Source organism: Pseudopodoces humilis, chromosome 22 (genome assembly GCF_049639895.1).
Source record: "Pseudopodoces humilis isolate 2021_Gansu_Grassland_sample_001 chromosome 22, ASM4963989v1, whole genome shotgun sequence".
NCBI classification, from domain to species: domain Eukaryota; kingdom Metazoa; phylum Chordata; class Aves; order Passeriformes; family Paridae; genus Pseudopodoces; species Pseudopodoces humilis.
The window spans coordinates 4,044,887-4,063,328 of NC_142221.1; the positions used below are offsets into that span (position 1 = coordinate 4,044,887).

General features: G+C 41.7%; 1 protein-coding gene across 1 annotated transcript in view; it reads left to right on the forward strand.

The window, feature by feature from the left end:
• The window catches only part of AK8 (adenylate kinase 8), a 65,405-nt gene that overhangs the window by 27,911 nt on the left and 19,052 nt on the right, over window positions 1-18,442 (forward strand). The window contains exon 11 of the mRNA XM_005527344.3: window positions 11,171-11,312. Within this exon, the coding sequence (XP_005527401.2) occupies window positions 11,171-11,312 (142 nt within the window). The remainder of the gene's footprint in view (window positions 1-11,170; window positions 11,313-18,442) is intronic.

Sequence of the window (18,442 nt, forward strand, 5' to 3'; positions counted from 1 at the left end):
CTATATTTCTGTGCATTATGCTAAAAATTCTCCCTTAGATTTGCTGGTATGCACAAATATATTTTATTTGGTGGGACACAGCACAAAATTAAGGGTTGAATAAAGATTGATATCATCCAGCAAAACCAGAAATAATAAGTTTTGTCATTTTGCTAATCCTCCTCTCGCAGGAATAACAAAGAATGAATTTACATTAGTAAACACTAACAAGAATTTATTACTGCCCTCGCAAGAGGCTTGAAGAAAATGGAATAACACAGGGTACTGAAGAGGAAAGGTGGGAAAAGAATCTTTGCATCTCTGCTCTCTTGCTGCAGCCCAGGTTAAAACAGGGGAAAGATTCTCCTGCTATGATTGACTACAATCAGTTTCCAGAAAATCTCACTTGCAAAGACTCAGTGTAGCCAATAGCAGACAGTGTTGTAAGTGGAAAAGCAATTAGAACTTCAACCTTTTCATTACATTTCTTGTTGTAAAGAGGTTTAGCTGTTCCTGTGTGTGGGGAATCATGCAAGTGACATTGGCACAGAACAGTGGGACAAAAGGAAAAACATTGTTCTCAAATCATTACTTGTTAAGATGAAATCTTGAGGACATGCCTCATATATTCTTAAAATACTCCCCTAGGGGACTGATCTCAGTGTATTTCTCCTCTTGTGGACACCACTGATTGTATACAATTAGTCATTTAAGATGTGCCAACAGGGCGTGTTGTGGTGCTGTAACAAGGTCCAAACCCCATTCAAAGCTGACTCATGATTGAGTTGTTGAGGCTGCCCACTGTCTGTTCTGCTCTGCTTCTGCTTGGCTAACCCAGATCTCTTCATGGCTTTAGGATTCATCAGCATTCTTCCTGCTCTTCTTCCTGTACTGCTGCTTCATGTATACACCAGGTATTTCAGGAACAGCCCAGACAATTCTGTTAATCACCCCAAAAGGCCACCCAGTATTCCCATTTTCTATATTTTCTAGTGTTTACTGTCTCATAAAGACCTGGTTTTTTTCCAAATCCTCCATTTTGTATATGGTGATTTATTTTACCTATTGAAGGCAGCATAAATACTTTTGAGCCCATTAGTTTTTTAATTCCCAGGACATTCTAGTCTACAATAGGTGCATACTAGATATTTAAAAATGCATTTTTGATGATAAGTTCAGTAACCTGGCATCTTTCTGCCTGTCCTAAACACAGACCTGTGCTTTGGACAACAAATCTGAAATGTAGAGACTGTTCCTTTAGATTGTTGTGGTTTTACAGAGCACTGGGTAGTTACTATTAACTATACTCTGGGCAGAAAATTACCAACATTGGAGTCTAAGACAAATCTTCTGGTCACTAACACCAGTTAGATTAACCCTTGGTCAAGAATGTTAAACTCAGCACACACCATTTGCTTGGGCAGCCTGGGAAGAAATGGAGTAAGAGGCCATGAAATGAGTGTAGTGGTCAGGAACCTCCCACAGGCAGCAAGACAAGTCCCATAAAATAATTTATTTGGTTTGATTGCTTCTGAAATGTTCTGAGGAAGCAGTTCCATAGGCTTGGCCCTCCCCTGGACAGATGATGTCTGTGTAAAAAGGCCCTTAATAGACCCCACAGGTCTGAAGGAGACCTTTGAACAGAATCCCTGTCCTCAGGTTGCTCCAATTCTGAGGAGGGCTGGACAGCCTGGACATGTCTCACTGAAAACATGGACAAACATTAATTTAAAGTTCCATCTGCATGATCTTTGTTCACCATCTTAAAGATGTCTGTCAGAATTTGATACCTGGGAGAACAAAAAAAAAATTGCATTTTTGATTTCCCCACCTAAATGTCCTTGGTGTTTTCCCCTTGAGGTATTTGCATTGTATTAATGAAAGAACAAGCAGAAGCATTTTGGGGGCATCACAAAGATAGGGAAGATCATCAGTCAGTTGAAATCTGCATGTCATTCTGTCCAGTTTTTGTGGTGAAATAGCATGGAGTGATCACTGCTAATTAATATATCTGTTTGTGAGGCTGTAATAAATAGAGCCAAGAAAAGTCAGATGACAGGAAAGCAGCATGAAGAAAAAAAACATTCCCAGACTAGTAAGATTCTGCTTTTCAGCTGGGAGAACTGCTATTAGTTTGGGTAATTGTTTTTTTTCCCACCAAAATGAAGATTCAGGAGGTAAGAGAACTGATTCATGGAACACACATAACATTGCACTGTTTCCAGCCTGTTAGAGTGGAACACACACAATCTGTGTTTTTATCTTTTCCTTTTTCCATTTTTTTTAAGTTGTAATATCTGAAGCTGTCCCCAATGGCAGTCTGCATGTAGGGGGTAAAATCTGGAATTCCCTAATTTCTCCTGTTTTCTAATAAAAACCATTACTTGTACAAATACAGATTTCCCCTTATTTTAAATTGCAGTGGTTTTAAAGGGGTGCTTTTTTGGTGTAGCCTCTGAAAGTTGGGGTCCCCTGGTGATTGTGATCACAGTCTCACTGAAAACACTTTGTTCTGTTCGGTGCAGGTTGGTTTTTTTTTGTTTGTTTTTTTTTTTCCCATCAAATTAATATTCTCATCACCGAGTGTGAAACACAGATTTGACAATAGAGCAGCTCCTCTTTGTTAAAAACTCGCCAAGAGTTTCCAAGTTGAAAGGCTGAGTAAATCTTGATATCTGAGGGGGTAAGCTCAGTGTTATTTCTTGTTTTTAAGAGTGCTGTACTGGCGAGCTGCAAGCTGTCTGAACATTGCAGAGACCCTTTGGGAGCTCCATTGGTTTTCAGCAAGCCTTTGCATGCAGTGTGTTTGTACTGGCTGAAGACAGCGCATGGCTCTCTAAATAATTTACAAGTTGATTAATAGACTCACATGGGTATAATTAGAAGAGGGAGAGACAGCAGCTACAGTAACGGGTACAGTGCTTGGGGGAACTAGAGACTTTATTTTTTTTAAAGAAACTTTCTAGGGTGCTGGGCGTTTGAAGATAAGTTGGGAAGAGCTCAGTGCCTCTTCTCTTTTGAAGTGGAAATAGGACAGTTTGAATCCGTCGAGTTTAATTTTTCACAAGCTTTAGGGGCCCTGCAGTGCAACTCCCTTTTTATTATTGAAAAAAACTCTCCATTTTTCTTTCATTTTTCACACACACACATACACACACACACACACACAGAGTCCAAACAGGAGCTAATAAACAAATCGATTTTCTACTTTATTTAAGTTACTTTTGCAGCAATTTTACAGCTCCCCTAAATGTGCACGTTGCTCACAAATAAACTGTGTAAAGTTACAGAGACATTTATGAATACACCACATTTTAATTTATGCATTTTTAAGAAACCTTCACCTCTGACAATGCTTTTGAAGTAGCTCCGTTTTTCAAGTCAAACTTTTGACTTTTCCTCTGGGACTGCTACAAAGGTTTTTTTATGGAAAATAGGTAGCAGTCTTTTTTCCTACTAGGAGAAAATTGGTGGTCAAAAGAACATAATAAAATTTAATATTTTTATTTTCTATTTTAGGTGGCTATATTTTTATATGAGATGCAAGGTTGTAGAACAGAAAGTTTTAAATGCAGATATTTAGGCAGTAGGTTGTAATTTTCTTCCCTGAGTTTTACTTTTTTATGTGTTGAATCACTGCAATAAATCAGAATTCTCTTTTCCTTTATTTGAAAAATCTAGAATGTATTTTTCTTTATTCCACAATCGAGATTGGTGGATCAGTCTGGCAGATGCTCAGAGCTGGAGTGAGCCTTGGTCTGCAAAGGTATTTTTAAAGGCCACCCCACTTAGGAGTAAAAACAAAGCAATCAAAAAGTGCACCCTAAAAAGCCAACCCTGAAAGCCAGACCAGGCAAAATAAATGTGATTTGATTAAACAGAAGAGTGCAGTTGTTTTCTGGAGCAATTGTGATAATCAGTCAGTTCATGGACATGGTCCTGCATATACAGAATTGTTTCACAGTGATATTCACCATTCCTGCTGTTGCTGGGGGATCAATATTAAAATGTTTGTGCCACAAACCTTCATGGATTTGAGTGAAAATGTGGCCCTTGGCCATTTGGGGCCTCATGGTTGTCAGAAGCTTTTAAACAGCAAAGTACAATATAAATGTGAAGTATTAATCTTCTATATTCATATTGATTTTGATTGCTGATAGTCATTCTTTAAAATTTAGGGAAGTGGAGGTTCCTTTCCTTTCCTTGCAGCACTGTCTCCTCACCAAAGGGCTGCTCACTTGAATTCTGTGTGGTTTTGAGTTTGGGATGGAGCTATCATAGGAGTTTTTACACAAAAAACAGAAGGAAAAGCACATTGCATGTTGTCAGCATCCCCTTTTCTGGAGTTTAACATGAAATTTTGGGTTTGGCTCTGTTTCATGGGGTGTAATACAAACAGAACCCCAGGCTGCTGTATGAAACAGTCTTAATGACAAGGAAAACATTAAACAGCTTTTGTGTAAACGTTTATATTTTTAAATGTCCCTTTCATGTGCTTGGGAGGTGTCAGGAGAAGGGGAGACACAGGATTGGGCAGGATCCATCCCACTCTTGGGGCTCTGGAGCACGTGCTGGCACCAGGTATCCCTGGCAGGTGTGAGGAACCCCTTCAGGAGCATCCTCCCTTCTCATCCCATGGGAAGCAGTATTTGGTGTAAAAAGCCAAGACATTTTTCATCGTGTTTATCAGACCAATTTATTCCTTTTTTTTTCCAATATTGTCAAGAAGTGTTTGTAGGTCAAATTCTGCACTGTATTTTTAAGCAGAGCTGAACTTTAAGAAATAAGGAGGAAATAGGAGCTTGGTTGATAATGGAAATAAGGAGTCCAGTGGGTTTGAAGTATAGCTGTTCTCTCTGTCCAACTGTAGTCCCTCTGTGGAAACCAGAGTAAAAAGAAATACAAATGTACATTTTGTTACTGGTTTTAGAAACTTTCAGAGCAGATGCATCCCTGTGAGAGAGTTCAGAGCAGGTCTCTCAGGCAGGTAAACTGAGGCAGAAAACCTCTTTCAGCTCAAGCCCTGCCACAATCAGGGAGTGTGGATGGGAGCCCAGGTGTGTGAATCCTGACCTTGGAGCCAGCCCTGCATCATCCTGGGGTTCCCTGGGAGCTGGGGTCATTAGGCAAATTAATGGAAAACACCACAGAGGCCATTTTTAGTGGGAAAAAGGCTTTTTGTTTGCATGCTGGATACTCACTTTGGACTGAATTTCCTTTGCTGATAACAGGTAAAGTGGTTTAAGGGGCTGGAATCTCATCACTAAATGTGATCAGATGTAGATTCCTGAATCCCACAGGCTTGATACCTGTGAGGAAGCATTTCTGAAAGTTTTATCCTCTATTATATGATTTATGATTAGATATGATCGATAATTTGGGATTGTACCTGCTTTAGATAATAGTATAAGTTCCACTTTAATTTTTAATTTTTTAATTTTTCTAATTCCTATTTTAAATGACCAAAAACCTAAAAAAAACCAAAAATAAAAACAAGGAAATACTGTTTCTAACATACGCTAACGAGCACAAATATTTTAAAGGTGGAAATTAAATATTTTATCGCATTATTTCTTTTACCGTATTAAAATAATTACCCGGATTTTTACAGGAGCCCTTCTCAGCAGTGTAAAAGAGCGAGTGGGGACGGGATTTCTGTAGGAACGGTCTCTTCGATGGATCACCGCCCGCGTTGTGTTCGCAGCGGTGCGAACCCGCGGCGCTGCCGGTGCTCGCTGGGCCTTCTTCAAACCCGATAAAACCGCAGATGCTTTCAGTGTTTCCCCTGTCGGGGCTCCACGAGGCCTCAGCATTTTTCCCGAATTCCGAATTCCCGACGTTTTGGCGGCGCCGCGGCCGCTGGTGCCCGCGGGGCGGGGACGGCTGCGCTGCCCGGCTTGACCGCGGGGTGGCGACAGAGAACAGCCAACAGTGCGGGCTGAGACAACCCACCCCCCCCCGGGACAGAGACCCCGGGACAGCCCGGGATCTGCGGGCTGAGACCCCCGGGACAGCCCGGGATCTGCGGGGTGAGACCCCCGGGACAGCCCGGGATCTGCGGGGTGAGACCCCCGGGACAGAGACCCCCGGGACAGCCCGGGATCTGCGGGGCGAGACCCCCGGGACAGCCCGGGATCTGCGGGCTGAGACCCCCGGGACAGCCCGGGATCTGCGGGGTGAGACCCCCGGGACAGCCCGGGATCTGCGGGGTGAGACCCCCGGGACAGCCCGGGATCTGCGGGCTGAGACCCCCGGGACAGAGACCCCCGGGACAGAGACCCCGGGACAGCCCGGGATCTGCGGGGTGAGACCCCCGGGACCACCTCGGGATCTGCTGGACCGCGGGGCTGGAGACCTCCGGGACAAGCCCGGGGTCATACTGGAAAACCTCGAGACCCTCCGAGTGCTCGGGGCTGGGGACCCCCGGGAGAATACTGGAACCCCCCGGGCCCCCTCCGGGTGTGCGGGGCCAGAGGCCCCCGGAGGATCCCGGAGGAGCCGATCCCCTTCTCCTGACTCCAGCGAGGCAAGCGCCGGTGTTTTCCTCCCGGAGCCGCTGCAGCGCTCCCGGCCGGGTGTTCATTCATTCTCGGTACCCGAGCCGGCTGCACGCAGACCTGGCCATCCTCACCCACCGCAGGATTAACCTAAATTATCGATCAGGCCACGCGATGGTAAATCACTGCTAAATCATTCTCAAACACATTGAAAACCAATTTATACCATCTCAATCGATGCCATCTCTGAGGACCTTAACGTGGGCAAGAAAACAGAGTAGAAAAAGACAATTACTAATTGTGAATCATCCAGAGTTCCTAGAGCAATAAAATAAGGAAATCTCATGCTTTGCTAAATTTGGGATTTCCTGGACAATTCAGGAAAGTAGCCTTTGGCAGCAGCTTGTACTCAGGACAAGATGTTAACTGTCAGGCAGCTACTGGGATCAAGCCTCAGGCATCTGAATTAGCTGTGAGTCTTCAGACCTTGCTAAAAAAAAATCGCTGTAAGCAGGATAAAGCATAGATGGACAGTATTGTCAAAAGGACCTTTTAGAGCACAAAGCTGACAGAATTTGTATCTGTAAATGCATTTATGCTGTACTTAGAATCGAGGTTTTATAGGTTTGGAGAAGTGAGTTCATACCCTTCAAAAGTATGTTTTAAAGGGAAATATACAGAGGAGGTATCAATTTAAATATGATAATTGTATAGCTTGGAGCACTGACAGCATTGAAGTTATTGGAGAACAGTGCCCTGTAATCTCTCAAGTGGTGTTTTTCCCTTTCAGACTGTGCCTTTAAGGTGCTGTTACTTTTGTCTGGAGCAGATGGTATGATTTTGTAACTGATTGCCTGATCTGGGTTTCTATTAGTCTTGCAGATCCATGGATTGGAGAAGAGCTAATAGGCCACACTCCTGTGAGCTTCATGAGGACGTACTTCTCATGAGAAGTACCTAATACCTGTGAAAACCTTTGAAGCTCTGAGAAATAATTTTATTTTTTAAATGTTCTGCTGGAAGGTGCTGAATTACAGCCCTGGAGATGGAAAATCTCTGGGTGCCCACACAGCAGTTCCAGCACGAGCAGCAGCGCTTTAAACCTTGTCCCCTGCCTGATCAACCCCCTGACATTATTAAATCACTTCTTAGATTCACAGCAGCCAATTCAGGGGCGTAGTCTTGATCATTAATGTGGTGAAACAGGCTGGGAGATAAAGGAGACACGTAGTGTGGGGTTGGTGTAAGCACAGACAAATTACATTTCCATCTGGAGCTGGTTGTGGCCTCATTCTGCTGCTATTCCATGCCTGGGGTTGGCTGTGACCTTGGTCCACAGTTGTGTCTGATGCTCTCAGGAATCACTGCAGCTTTACTTCTGAGGGGTGAATTTTACTCTGTGCCTTGATTTCTCTCCCTAATAGAGATGTGCTGCCACCTTACCTAGTCTGGATATTTCTTTGCAGCAGCATATTGTAATTTTTACAAGAAACTTACCTTTGGACTTCTCTAATGGTAAAGTAAAACCTCTCTCGAGTCTCATTCCCCAACTTTCAGAGCTGGAAACTCACACAAGCTTATGTTGAAAAGGAATTGATTATTCAAAGCTCTTGTGCTTCATAATCTCCTTAAAACATGGAGATTGACTGTCTCATCAGGAAAGCTCTATATTTTACTTTGCTATGTGCCCATTAGGTTCTGTGCTTAAGGCCAGGAGACCTCTGGCTAGTTCTTCACAGGCTGTGTGCCCCTCCAATTACAGGTTATTAATTTGCCTTACATTTCAGAGACAGTTCCACATGAGTGAAAAGGAATCCTGTACTGCAGAGTTCTTCATTACCTACTCTGTCTGTACTACAAAATAAGAATAATACTGACTTTTTTCTCTCTTTTATTTTCTTTTTTTTTTTTTTTTTTCCTTCCCTCTGGTCTGTGGAAGATGTTTTACAGTTTTAATGCAGCTGTTTTAAGTGTGACTGTTCCTGTTCAAGGGCAGCTGATGTACTTTGTAATGCCACCGAGCAGCCAACAAGCTCTGTTCCCCCATTGTGTTGAAGTGATAGGTATGTTCGCTAATCAAGAGGAGAGCAGAGCTTGCTGTCTGACTTGTTTATGTTTTATTTCTCACCATCAAGCTTTAGAGGGAAGCACAGAAAATATGTAAGCATCTATATTATTCAGTGATGTATATGTGTACATGGGTGTTGCTGATGTCTTGCAGTCACTCCTGGCTGAAGGGAGAGAGGCGTCAGGTGTTCCCAGCATCCCCTAGAACACTCCAAACCTGGCATGTCATTAGATAAACTATTAATTAATTGTCTCTGCATCTCAGTTTTTTTCCCCCTCGTGTGATTGCTTCAGTTTTGTTCCAAAATAGTGACCACAGTGGAGGATTTTGATCATCAGGGCTCACAGAAGTCCCGTGGGAAGTGCTCAGACCCAGGAGATGCCCCAGGTTCTCATCACAATTGCTTTTAATTTTCTCGTAGGCTGCAGTGTTTCTCCTTCCCATGTGTGAAGGATGGCAGCAATCTGGAACTGGGGAATCTCCCAGGATCTGCTGGAAGCTTAACAGCACAGGATATCCATCTTTCTGTGCCATTCCTGGGCCTTCCAGGCTCTGCCCTGATCCCCTGTTCATCTGACATAGATGTCAGATGCAGAAGGATTCTGGCAGAATCCTACTGCAGTTTTACTCATGGGTTTGTAGGTTTTCTTCCAATTCCTTGAAAAATTGTTTAAAGCATTCTGAAATTAAAAAATAAAATCATGTCACTTGTCATCTCTGTAAATTCATGTCAATGATTCCAGTAGGAATTGTCATAAAATAACACACATGAAGAAAGTTTAGTGCTGCAGCCAGAAGTCCTGGACTATGGGAAAAGTCCACTGTTTTTTGTATGGAATGCATTTTTGGGAAAGAGAAGGTTGGTTGGTTTGTTTTTCTTTATTTCTGCTAGGATGTGTTGGGTTAGTATTAATTTTTGTAAGCTGGAGGGTAGGGAGACAACTGCCCTGAAAAGAGCACTGAAATTCTCCTGTTCTCCCTCCCATGCCTGCCTGCAGCTCAGATCTTGGATAGGGGAGAAGCTTCCATCTGATAAAATTCCTTCCTGCTGCTGCACTATTGGTACAGTTAATTTTATGAATCCCATTTTTAACAGAATACCCAGTTTTTGCATTGTCATTTTGCTCTTTGTCAAGTGTGTGGGTTTATTCCATTCCCTTTTTTTTTTTTATTTTTCTCCTTTCAGCAGATGGAGAATATTGCTCTCTTTAACGTGTTCTTTTATAATGTGAAGTGGATATCCTCAATTAATACACTAATCTGTTTTCTAATTAATTCCCAGCAGTTTTCTTCTCTTTTTGCTGGTACATTGAATCCTGAGTGCAGTTCTGTAAACTCAGTAATTTGATTATTTAAAGGAGAAGCCATGAATTTCATGACAGAGGTGCAATGTTAAATTCCAGGAGCAAATGGATTCTATTATTGCAGTTTAAAACCTGCTTGTTCCCGGGGTAGAACTGTGCACTGCTAATAATTCACTCTGCTAAAATCCAGGCAGATTGCTGTCAGCTTGTCCTGAAGAGAAGTGCTAGAAATCTGACACATACACTCTCCTACAAGCACTTGTTGTTGTATTTTTGTATGCAGATGTGATGGCAGGGTGAGCATCAAAACATCAACCTGCCATGAAGGGGATTTATGTAGCAATTTCTCCCTTGTTTTCAACAGAGGCACCGGTGTTTCAGACAGATAAAGGGAAGGGGCTCTCCTTGCTGCTTGGGAATTGGTTTGGCTGCTGCTTTGGGAAGCAGCTCTGGATGATTTTGCTGTCCTTTCTTTGGGGTTATATGACACTGAGCCTGAGACATGACAACAGTCATTAGAAAATCTGTAGTCACTCTTGTTGAACTTAATTTTAATTCTGAACACACTCCCTCCTCCCGAAAGAGAAAAAAAACCCCAAAGTTTAAGTATCTTAATTGAAGTATTTTACTTTATAAAGACTCTGGTGAAAATGTGCAGGATACTTCCTTACCAGTGTGTCCCACTAAATAGAATTTTGAAAGCTCCACAGTAGTTGTAATCCCAGTCAGTATTTTGCTGATGTTCTCTCTTGCCCTAAAGAAAAATAATAATAGAGGAAAAAGAGCTTTTAGCTCTAAAATTAGCGGCTCATCAATGCAGTAGTTAAGGTTGTTGAGATTAATTTTGAAAATTATTTTCAGTTATAAAATCTTCAAACCTTTGGGCAAATTGGAGCAATAGCACACATAGACTGTTGTGGCAGAACCACTATCACCTGCTGAGTTCAATTGAGAGTGCTCAGATATTCCTTTCCAATTTTAGGATTTCTTTTCCACAACTCAAGTCATTGTTTTTGCATTTTGATAAGGTTGTGTCACACACGTCACTGTGGCACCAGTCCAGTGTGGCTGAGAGGAAAAAGTACATTGCAAAATTATGTGGGCACCAGGTTTTATCAAATCCTTTGCTTTGGTCCTACAGTTCCTTGTGAGTTTGGGGTTTCACCACAGTAAATTCGACAGTAAATATGAAGCCAGTGATGCCCGATGCCAATCAGTCATAAATGGAAGTAACTGGTTTGGTTCCAGAAGGACTTGTGAGCATCTCCTTTCACTGCAGACTCAGCACACAGAATAAATGTCACCTTTTTCCTCCTTTGCAGTGCCAGACAACCTTGTCCTGAAGCTGCTGACAGAACGCCTGAACGCCCTCGACTGTCTGACCAATGGCTGGGTGCTCTCTGGCTTCCCCAGGGATGTCAAGCAGGGAGAGCAGCTGCAGAAAGCACAGATGAATCCCAACAGGTAAGGGAGAAATCCAGCCATCATGGTATTGTAGATATGAAAAATTTGTTTGTGGAAAGATACAGATCTTGACATCATTTATGCTACTGCATCTTGGTTTTTGCTTCCTTAGCGAGGAAAGGGGTCCTGCTCCTGGAGAGTAGGAAATAGAGCCCTGGCCTGACAAATGCTCCAGATGGCCAAACTGTGGGAGAGAGAAGAGGTTTGTTGTTCTGGTTATTTGTTTGAGTTGCCTCTAAAGCCAAACCATAAGAAATGGATTAAAGTTTGAATTATATGAAAATATGTATTTTATTTGCAGCAGGAGGGGGGATACACATCATCTTTCTTCAGCATTGACATAATACCATGGAAATATATTGGTATTTCAAGGAGCTCATTATGAGACTTTTGGCTTTTGTGAAATAATTAAAAACAACATGAGAATTACATTTTATTTGAGCTATAATGAATTGTTCAGAAATGTAATATGAGCGACATCAGCATCCAAAGAGAATTGTTACAAGTGCCAAGCAAATAAAATAGAGTTACTTTTCACAGCTGGTCCAAAGGTGGTGAGGATTTAAAGTGCTGGTGACTCATCAAAGCTGAGAGGCCTTTCCCTTCCCTTCCCAGGCCTTCCTGGTTCTGTCCATCCCACTGGCTGGCACAGTGGCTATTCCAAAGGCAAACGTTGGAAATTCGTGATCTTTCTGCTTCCAAGGAGGGTGTTCTTATCTAAAAACTCATGGTGGGAGAGGTGCATTACCCACATCAGTGTTTAATTTGGCAAAGTTACTGTTCCGGTGTGTCCTGTGTGATTGCTCTGGACAGGGATAGGGGAAGGATGGAAAAGGTTGAGTTGGAGAGAGAATAGAGGGGGTTGCAGAGGGAGGGAGCTGCCAGTCATCCATCAAGGTTTGAAAAGGGAAGTGTGTGAAAACAGCAGTAACTATTAATCCAAAGCAAGACAATGTGCATCTTAAACAGGAATCCATTGCATGAAAAAAATGGAGAAAGAACCTCAAAACTTGTGGTGGACTCAGTTAAACATAATGTTCCACAGATTATTCTTCTTGTGCATTTAGAAGGAAGGTGCTGAATCCCTAAACACATCTGAGTCCCCGAGATCAGTCTGAATGCTCGAGTGTGCCCCGTGTGCTCCTTCACAGGATTGAGACCTCATCAAGGGAGGAAGAGCAACTCATTATAGAATTGGATGTGTGGAAATTCAGCACTGATCCATTTGCTCAGCTTCCCTTGGCTTTAAAGAGCTCTGCACGTTCACATCTGAATTTAGAATTTGGTCCCTGTGTTATACAGGGGTTGAAGTGAGGGACAGAAATAGACATCGAGCTCCCTGATTGATCTCAGAGCTGATATTTTCCATGAAGCTGATGTGGTAGGGATGTAAGGGAAAGAGGGTGATTATAAACAAAAGGACACATTGCAGCATAGGATAGCAGGGCAGTAATTCAGTTCCAGTTGTGATGCTAGTTATAAAACACTATCTGCAGAGGTGGTGTTTCTGACATCAGGAGAAAAACCTGATAGAATTATAGCCTTGAAATCAATCTGGGAATAGGATGCAGAAATCTATAAATCAGACACAGAACAATCTACAAAGTCTCATTTTTAGGAGGGTTCTGTTGATGAAATTAGATTAAAATAAATTTACATATATATCAAGTTTATTATTAAAATCTAGTCACATCAGTAAACAAAATTATTTGTGAAAGAGAATGTTACTCTGGTTTTTGAACTCAGAGTAGACCTCTTTGGCTGATCAGAACACAGAGTTATTGTCTGCTTGTCAAGTCACAAATCTATTCCTTAGAGCTAATAAATGGTTAGTGTTCAAATACTATGTTTTATCTGACTCCCACCTCATAAAGCTACCACACATAATACTAAATTATACAGCACTGAGCAGGATCAGTCTCCTGACTCCTCCATCTTACAGAAAGAAAAACAAACCTAGTAATTGATGGTAGAAAAGAAGGAAAATAAAGTTATTTGAAAACAAACAAAATGGGCCATAAAGTTTGTTAAAATGTAATAGTAAAAAAAAAAAACTCATACAGCATCAGCTACCACATCCAAAGAACTGCTCTGGAACAAAAAGGAAAAGAATTCAATTTTCACTGAAAAAGTCGGGGGTTTCTTTAAATTAGAATTTCAGTAGAGTGAGGGTTTGCTTCTGGAATGGCACAGGAAAACCTGCAAACCCTGTCTCCCAAAGAGCCCAGAGAGCACTGAGCTGCTTTCTGTGTTCCCCCTGTGAAGCAGCTCCTGTCTAAGTGGACAGGATCCTCCTGGCATTGAACTGGGGCAGCCTTTGGGGCAAATAAGGAGCTGAATCTGTTAATGGCCTCTCAGCTGGGGAGGAAAAGATTAACCATTAACCTCTTAGTGCCCACCTGAGTGGGAATCCACAGTCACAGGGCGGCTTCTGAAGCTCTGAGCCACTGACACAAAGGACTGACTCCAGTTTTCTCACCCAAATGAGTGTAAATGGATATTTGAGCTTTTTTAATTAGTGTTTAAGCAACAGAAAGAAACATTTAGTATAGCCATGGATGGTTCTACTGAAAACTCTGTGTAATATCCACCAAAGTATTTTTTATCCTTTTTGCTCTCTTCCAAACCTAGAGTTAAAATAAGATTCAGCAGCAGTGTCATGTTGTGAATCTCTGGTTGTCACCTTCAGCTGGTTCCTGACCATTCCTGTGTTGGGCCCTTACCAGCTTAAGGCAATCAGAAATTTAAGGATTCCCTGAGCCAGAGGATCCTTTGGAAATCTTCTGATCACCCCTTTTCCTTGACTTTATAGTCTCTTTCCCAATGCTGTACTTTGGGTCACCAAATCATGTAGAAAGGAGTTTCCCATTTCACTGGGCATAATATCAAAAAGCTTCATAATTTTTTTCCAGGTGCATTTCTTCTCTTGAGAAACAGTTACAGACATTCCCTGGTCATGTCTCCCAACACTCCTGGTTTTCTAAGCCCCTTGTATTTGCCCTTCAGTCACCTCTTTCCCAGACAAAGAACCTTGATCTGTTCATCCTTTTTTTATTTTTTTCCCCCTAGAAATCATTTCAGTCTTTTGATCATCCTGTTCTCTCCCCTCACTGGGAATTCCAGCTTTTATTTTATTTTTATTTTTTTTTTGCTGAGGTGGGACACCCAGAACTGCATTTGAGGGCAGCACTGTGTACTGGAGGTGGACATAATAAACATTTTTATTTTGACCTCAACTCCATCACTCATAATTGCTGATATTCTATCAGATGTAAGTTACTGGGATAGATTTTGGAAGAAATCTAATGTGGGTGGACTGTTGTAACTAAATTTTGTCTCTTTTGCTGAAAATATACCAAAAATTTACAAAGTATCAAAAATCTTGGTTGAGTGAGTTCAAACTCGGCAGAGAATCTATTGAGACCCTTAAACTCAATTCTGTATTAAAGTTGGAGCTAGGTTTGTGTTGGAGCTTTCCTCAAGTCCTCCCATCAGTGCCAAAGGCTCTGCTGCTGCTGCCACAGGTGCTGAGATTTCCACTTCCCCTGCTCCATTATTTCCTTGGTTTTGTCCTTGTGATCTGAATCCAGGGCCAGTTATTTTAATTTTCAATGTTGATTAATTACATTACAAATAATACAAATGAACAGACAAAGCTGGGCAGGGGAGGGCTGAGCCAAAGGATTGACCTAACAATACATCCATAATATATTTCTAATACCCATTTTTCTAAAATTAAAGTTGTTTTTTTCCTAGTAGAGAAAATAAACAGCAGCAGCTTCTCCAGTGCAAGCTTTCCAGCAGGGTTTTATTTGGTCTTCAAAATGATGTGGCTGTGTTCCCAATTATGCCATCTTTTTACATAATATATTTAAAGCTTCTTTTTCACCATGCTGCTGAGCACATGTATTCAAACAGTTTAGGATAATGAAGTTCCTAATTTCTGAGGAAGAACCTGTGAATATGTTGAAAAGGGAGAAATCAGAATGGAAAAAAATATTTATTTTTTTTTTAACTATTTGTTCTTTACATGGGGCTTTCATATTTCTGCAGCTGATCCCAGTGTAGATTAGGGATAATAAACAGCCTATTAATGGAGGCCTGAACTAGGAAATGGAGTTTGAATCAGCAGCAAAATTCAATGGCTGGTGAAGGTTAATAACTCCATTACTATCAGCTCTATTTTTGAGCCGTTTGAAGAGCTGGGTGTTAGCCTTATCTTACTCCTCATTAATTGAGCTAATAGAACCCCAGTGACCCCGCCATGCTGCCATTATCTGAGAGTTTACCAGACATGGACTGGAATAGTTATCACTGAATATGTATTCCTCAGATTCATTTTTATATCAGAAGTATTTTTGTTAAAGATCAGCTGCCTTCAGGTTCCTTTTTGCTTTTTAATTTCTTTGCTGCCTTTTGTAACAGCTATTTATTTGGAAATTACATGTAAATTACTTAATTAAATCCCTATCAAGGAACAAGTTAAATCCCAAAATAGTTGCATCAGGGAAAGATGATAGTGATTGAATTACTCTGACATGGAGAAGTCTTACAGAGCATTTTAAAAACTTTGACCTAATTTAAATGATGGATATTGTGTATTTATGATGTGGTTTTAGTTGATGGCATACAAAAATCTGATGAGTAGCAAAGAAGAAATGTTAAATCTTATTTTCTCCTAATTTTCAGGCAAAAAAACCCAAGAAACCAGCACAAAAAGGATGTAGTAATCAAGGGACTAAATCAGTGTAATAAAATTTGCCTGCACCAGAGAGACAGAGAAACTGTAGGAAAATCCAAGCCAACTATGTAGGATTTGGATTAATTTGTAAAATAGTAAAAGTAATAGGCAGCACAATACTCTGTTTCAATCATTCTCATTTTTTTCTCAGCTCACTCCTCCAGCCATTCTGTGGCTGCTACTTTAGTGACTCTTGTCTTCACTAACACTAATTAGGTTTGGGTTGATTTTCCCTTTGCATTTCAGTGCTCCCATCTCAGCTGGGCTCTTCCTGCTCCATCACCAAATCAAACAGGCTTTTGGTAAAAACCAGGGGGCTAAAGGAGCCAGATCCTGCAGAGCTCTGTGATGTTGTTATGGAATAGAGACTTGCTGGAAAGTGTGGTTTATATGAGGAATCCTGATCTGTGCTCGCCACCCCAGGAGAGACACTGCCCCTTGTACCCGAGCTGGGTGTGTGCCATGCTGAGGGACCACAGCACCCTGGCCAAGGGGGAAAAAAATCACAGGTGCTGTTCCCCAACCAAAATCCCAGTTTTGGGCAAAATTATCCAATCTTCCTCTCACCTGAGACTTGTTTGCTTCACTCAGTGAGTTGGATGAGTTTTATCCAGTTTCTACTCCCTTAGCCTTTTCCAAGCTACAGGACTGACTCAGTGATTGTTTTATCTCTTGATGGAAGTGTTTGGACACTTGTCCTGCTCATAGACAAGATTGTAATTTAGTCATTTATCTTTGTTTCCTTTGTTTTTCTTTGCTTGCAAGAGGCACCACTGGGCATGGAGTAATGAACAAAATATATCCAGGAATCTCCCATCCCTCACATGTCCCTCTGGGAGGGGGGCTCTCTGTTCAGCACTCCCAAGGGTTACATGCAGGGCAAAAACTCATCCTCATTCTTTTGTCCACACAAACCCAATGAGCTACTTGTTCAGATTTCTGAGGTTCAGCCATCGGTGGGGAATCCTTATTCTCCATTCTCGTCCTCTTCCTCAGACTCTGCTCTCTCTCTTCTGTCCTAGAGATATTCTGAATAGAAGCTCTTGCTCTTAAATAATCCAATAGATAAAAAATTGGATGATTACAATAAAAAGATTATGTCACTTCTGCTGCACATTCTGCCTGACCTATATTGGTCCCATAAGAGCCTTTCTCTCCTGGGGAGAAGCATTAATATGCATTTTGAGCCAGCAACAACAAAACATCAAATGCAGTTTTAAAATCTTTCTATGGGCTTTCTGTAGGATTTGCTGTCACAAGCTGATTCTGCTCCAACAAGAATAGGAGGTATATTTGGCTTCAGTTGTGGGAGGCAGGGATTATTTTTAGAAGTTACCTCATCTCATACAAGCTCCTTTTGATGGCTGGAGTTTGTCTGGTGAAATCCTGGATATAGCAATTAAGGAGTGCTCTGATCTCAGCAAGCTTCCAAAGTCTCCAGGAAGGGAAGGAAGAAAAGCTTCTACTTCTAAGTCATTATTTTTATTGTTATTTTTAAGGACCCAACACCACATGCACAACCCTTCATTCCTTTTACTGCTGAAAGGAGGGATATTTTCCTGCAGTAGCTATCTCTCACAAATGAGGAAACATTAGGAAACCTGAAGGCTTTCTATCCTGGATGCCCTTACATTGGAACTGTTTCTCTTGGAAGTTGCCACCAACATCAAGGCTGCCTTTCTGAACTCAGCACCAAACTGGAGAGGGGAAATTCTGTAAAAGCAGCAGAATCTGGGCTAATTTTGGTGTCTTTGGCACTGGTAGCAAATTTTAGACAAGACAAAGCAAGCCAGTCATGTCTCAGTCCAATGACAACTTTGTGATACTAATCTCTACAAATCCACAGAGGTTGTTCAGGGCGTTCACCTAAAACATGACTTTGATTTAAGGAGTGAGGTGAAACAGGCAAGGAAATAAAAGTGTTATCATTTAAATAGTAGCCAAGTCTAACCCCGTGCTTTTCCCCTCTGCCCTCTCTCTGCTGAAGTTTTATTCACACATTTTGGAGCATCCCCAAGAGTTCACTGAACTCTCCATCAGGTCTCTCAGTTTGTTCATCTCTCTCTCTCTGGGGCTGACTCTGGGCTGGGATCCAGAGGTGCTGGGGGTGCTGTGGCATTGCCTGAGGTTCTTCTGCAGCTCTTTGTGAGGCTCTCTGGCCCAGAGTCCCTCTGAACCAACAATTCTGCTGAGACAGGTACGTAGGAAAAGCTGTGGCTGCAGTCATGCACCATCAGTGCATTTCATGCTGTGCAACGCTGATTGGTCTCACAGGGTAAAATATGATGTACTTTGTCAATTCTGACTATTTCCTCATGGTCTAAAGAATAATTTTCAAAATTTCTCCTTAATTAACTCAGTAGTTAACACAAATAAAAAAATATATACA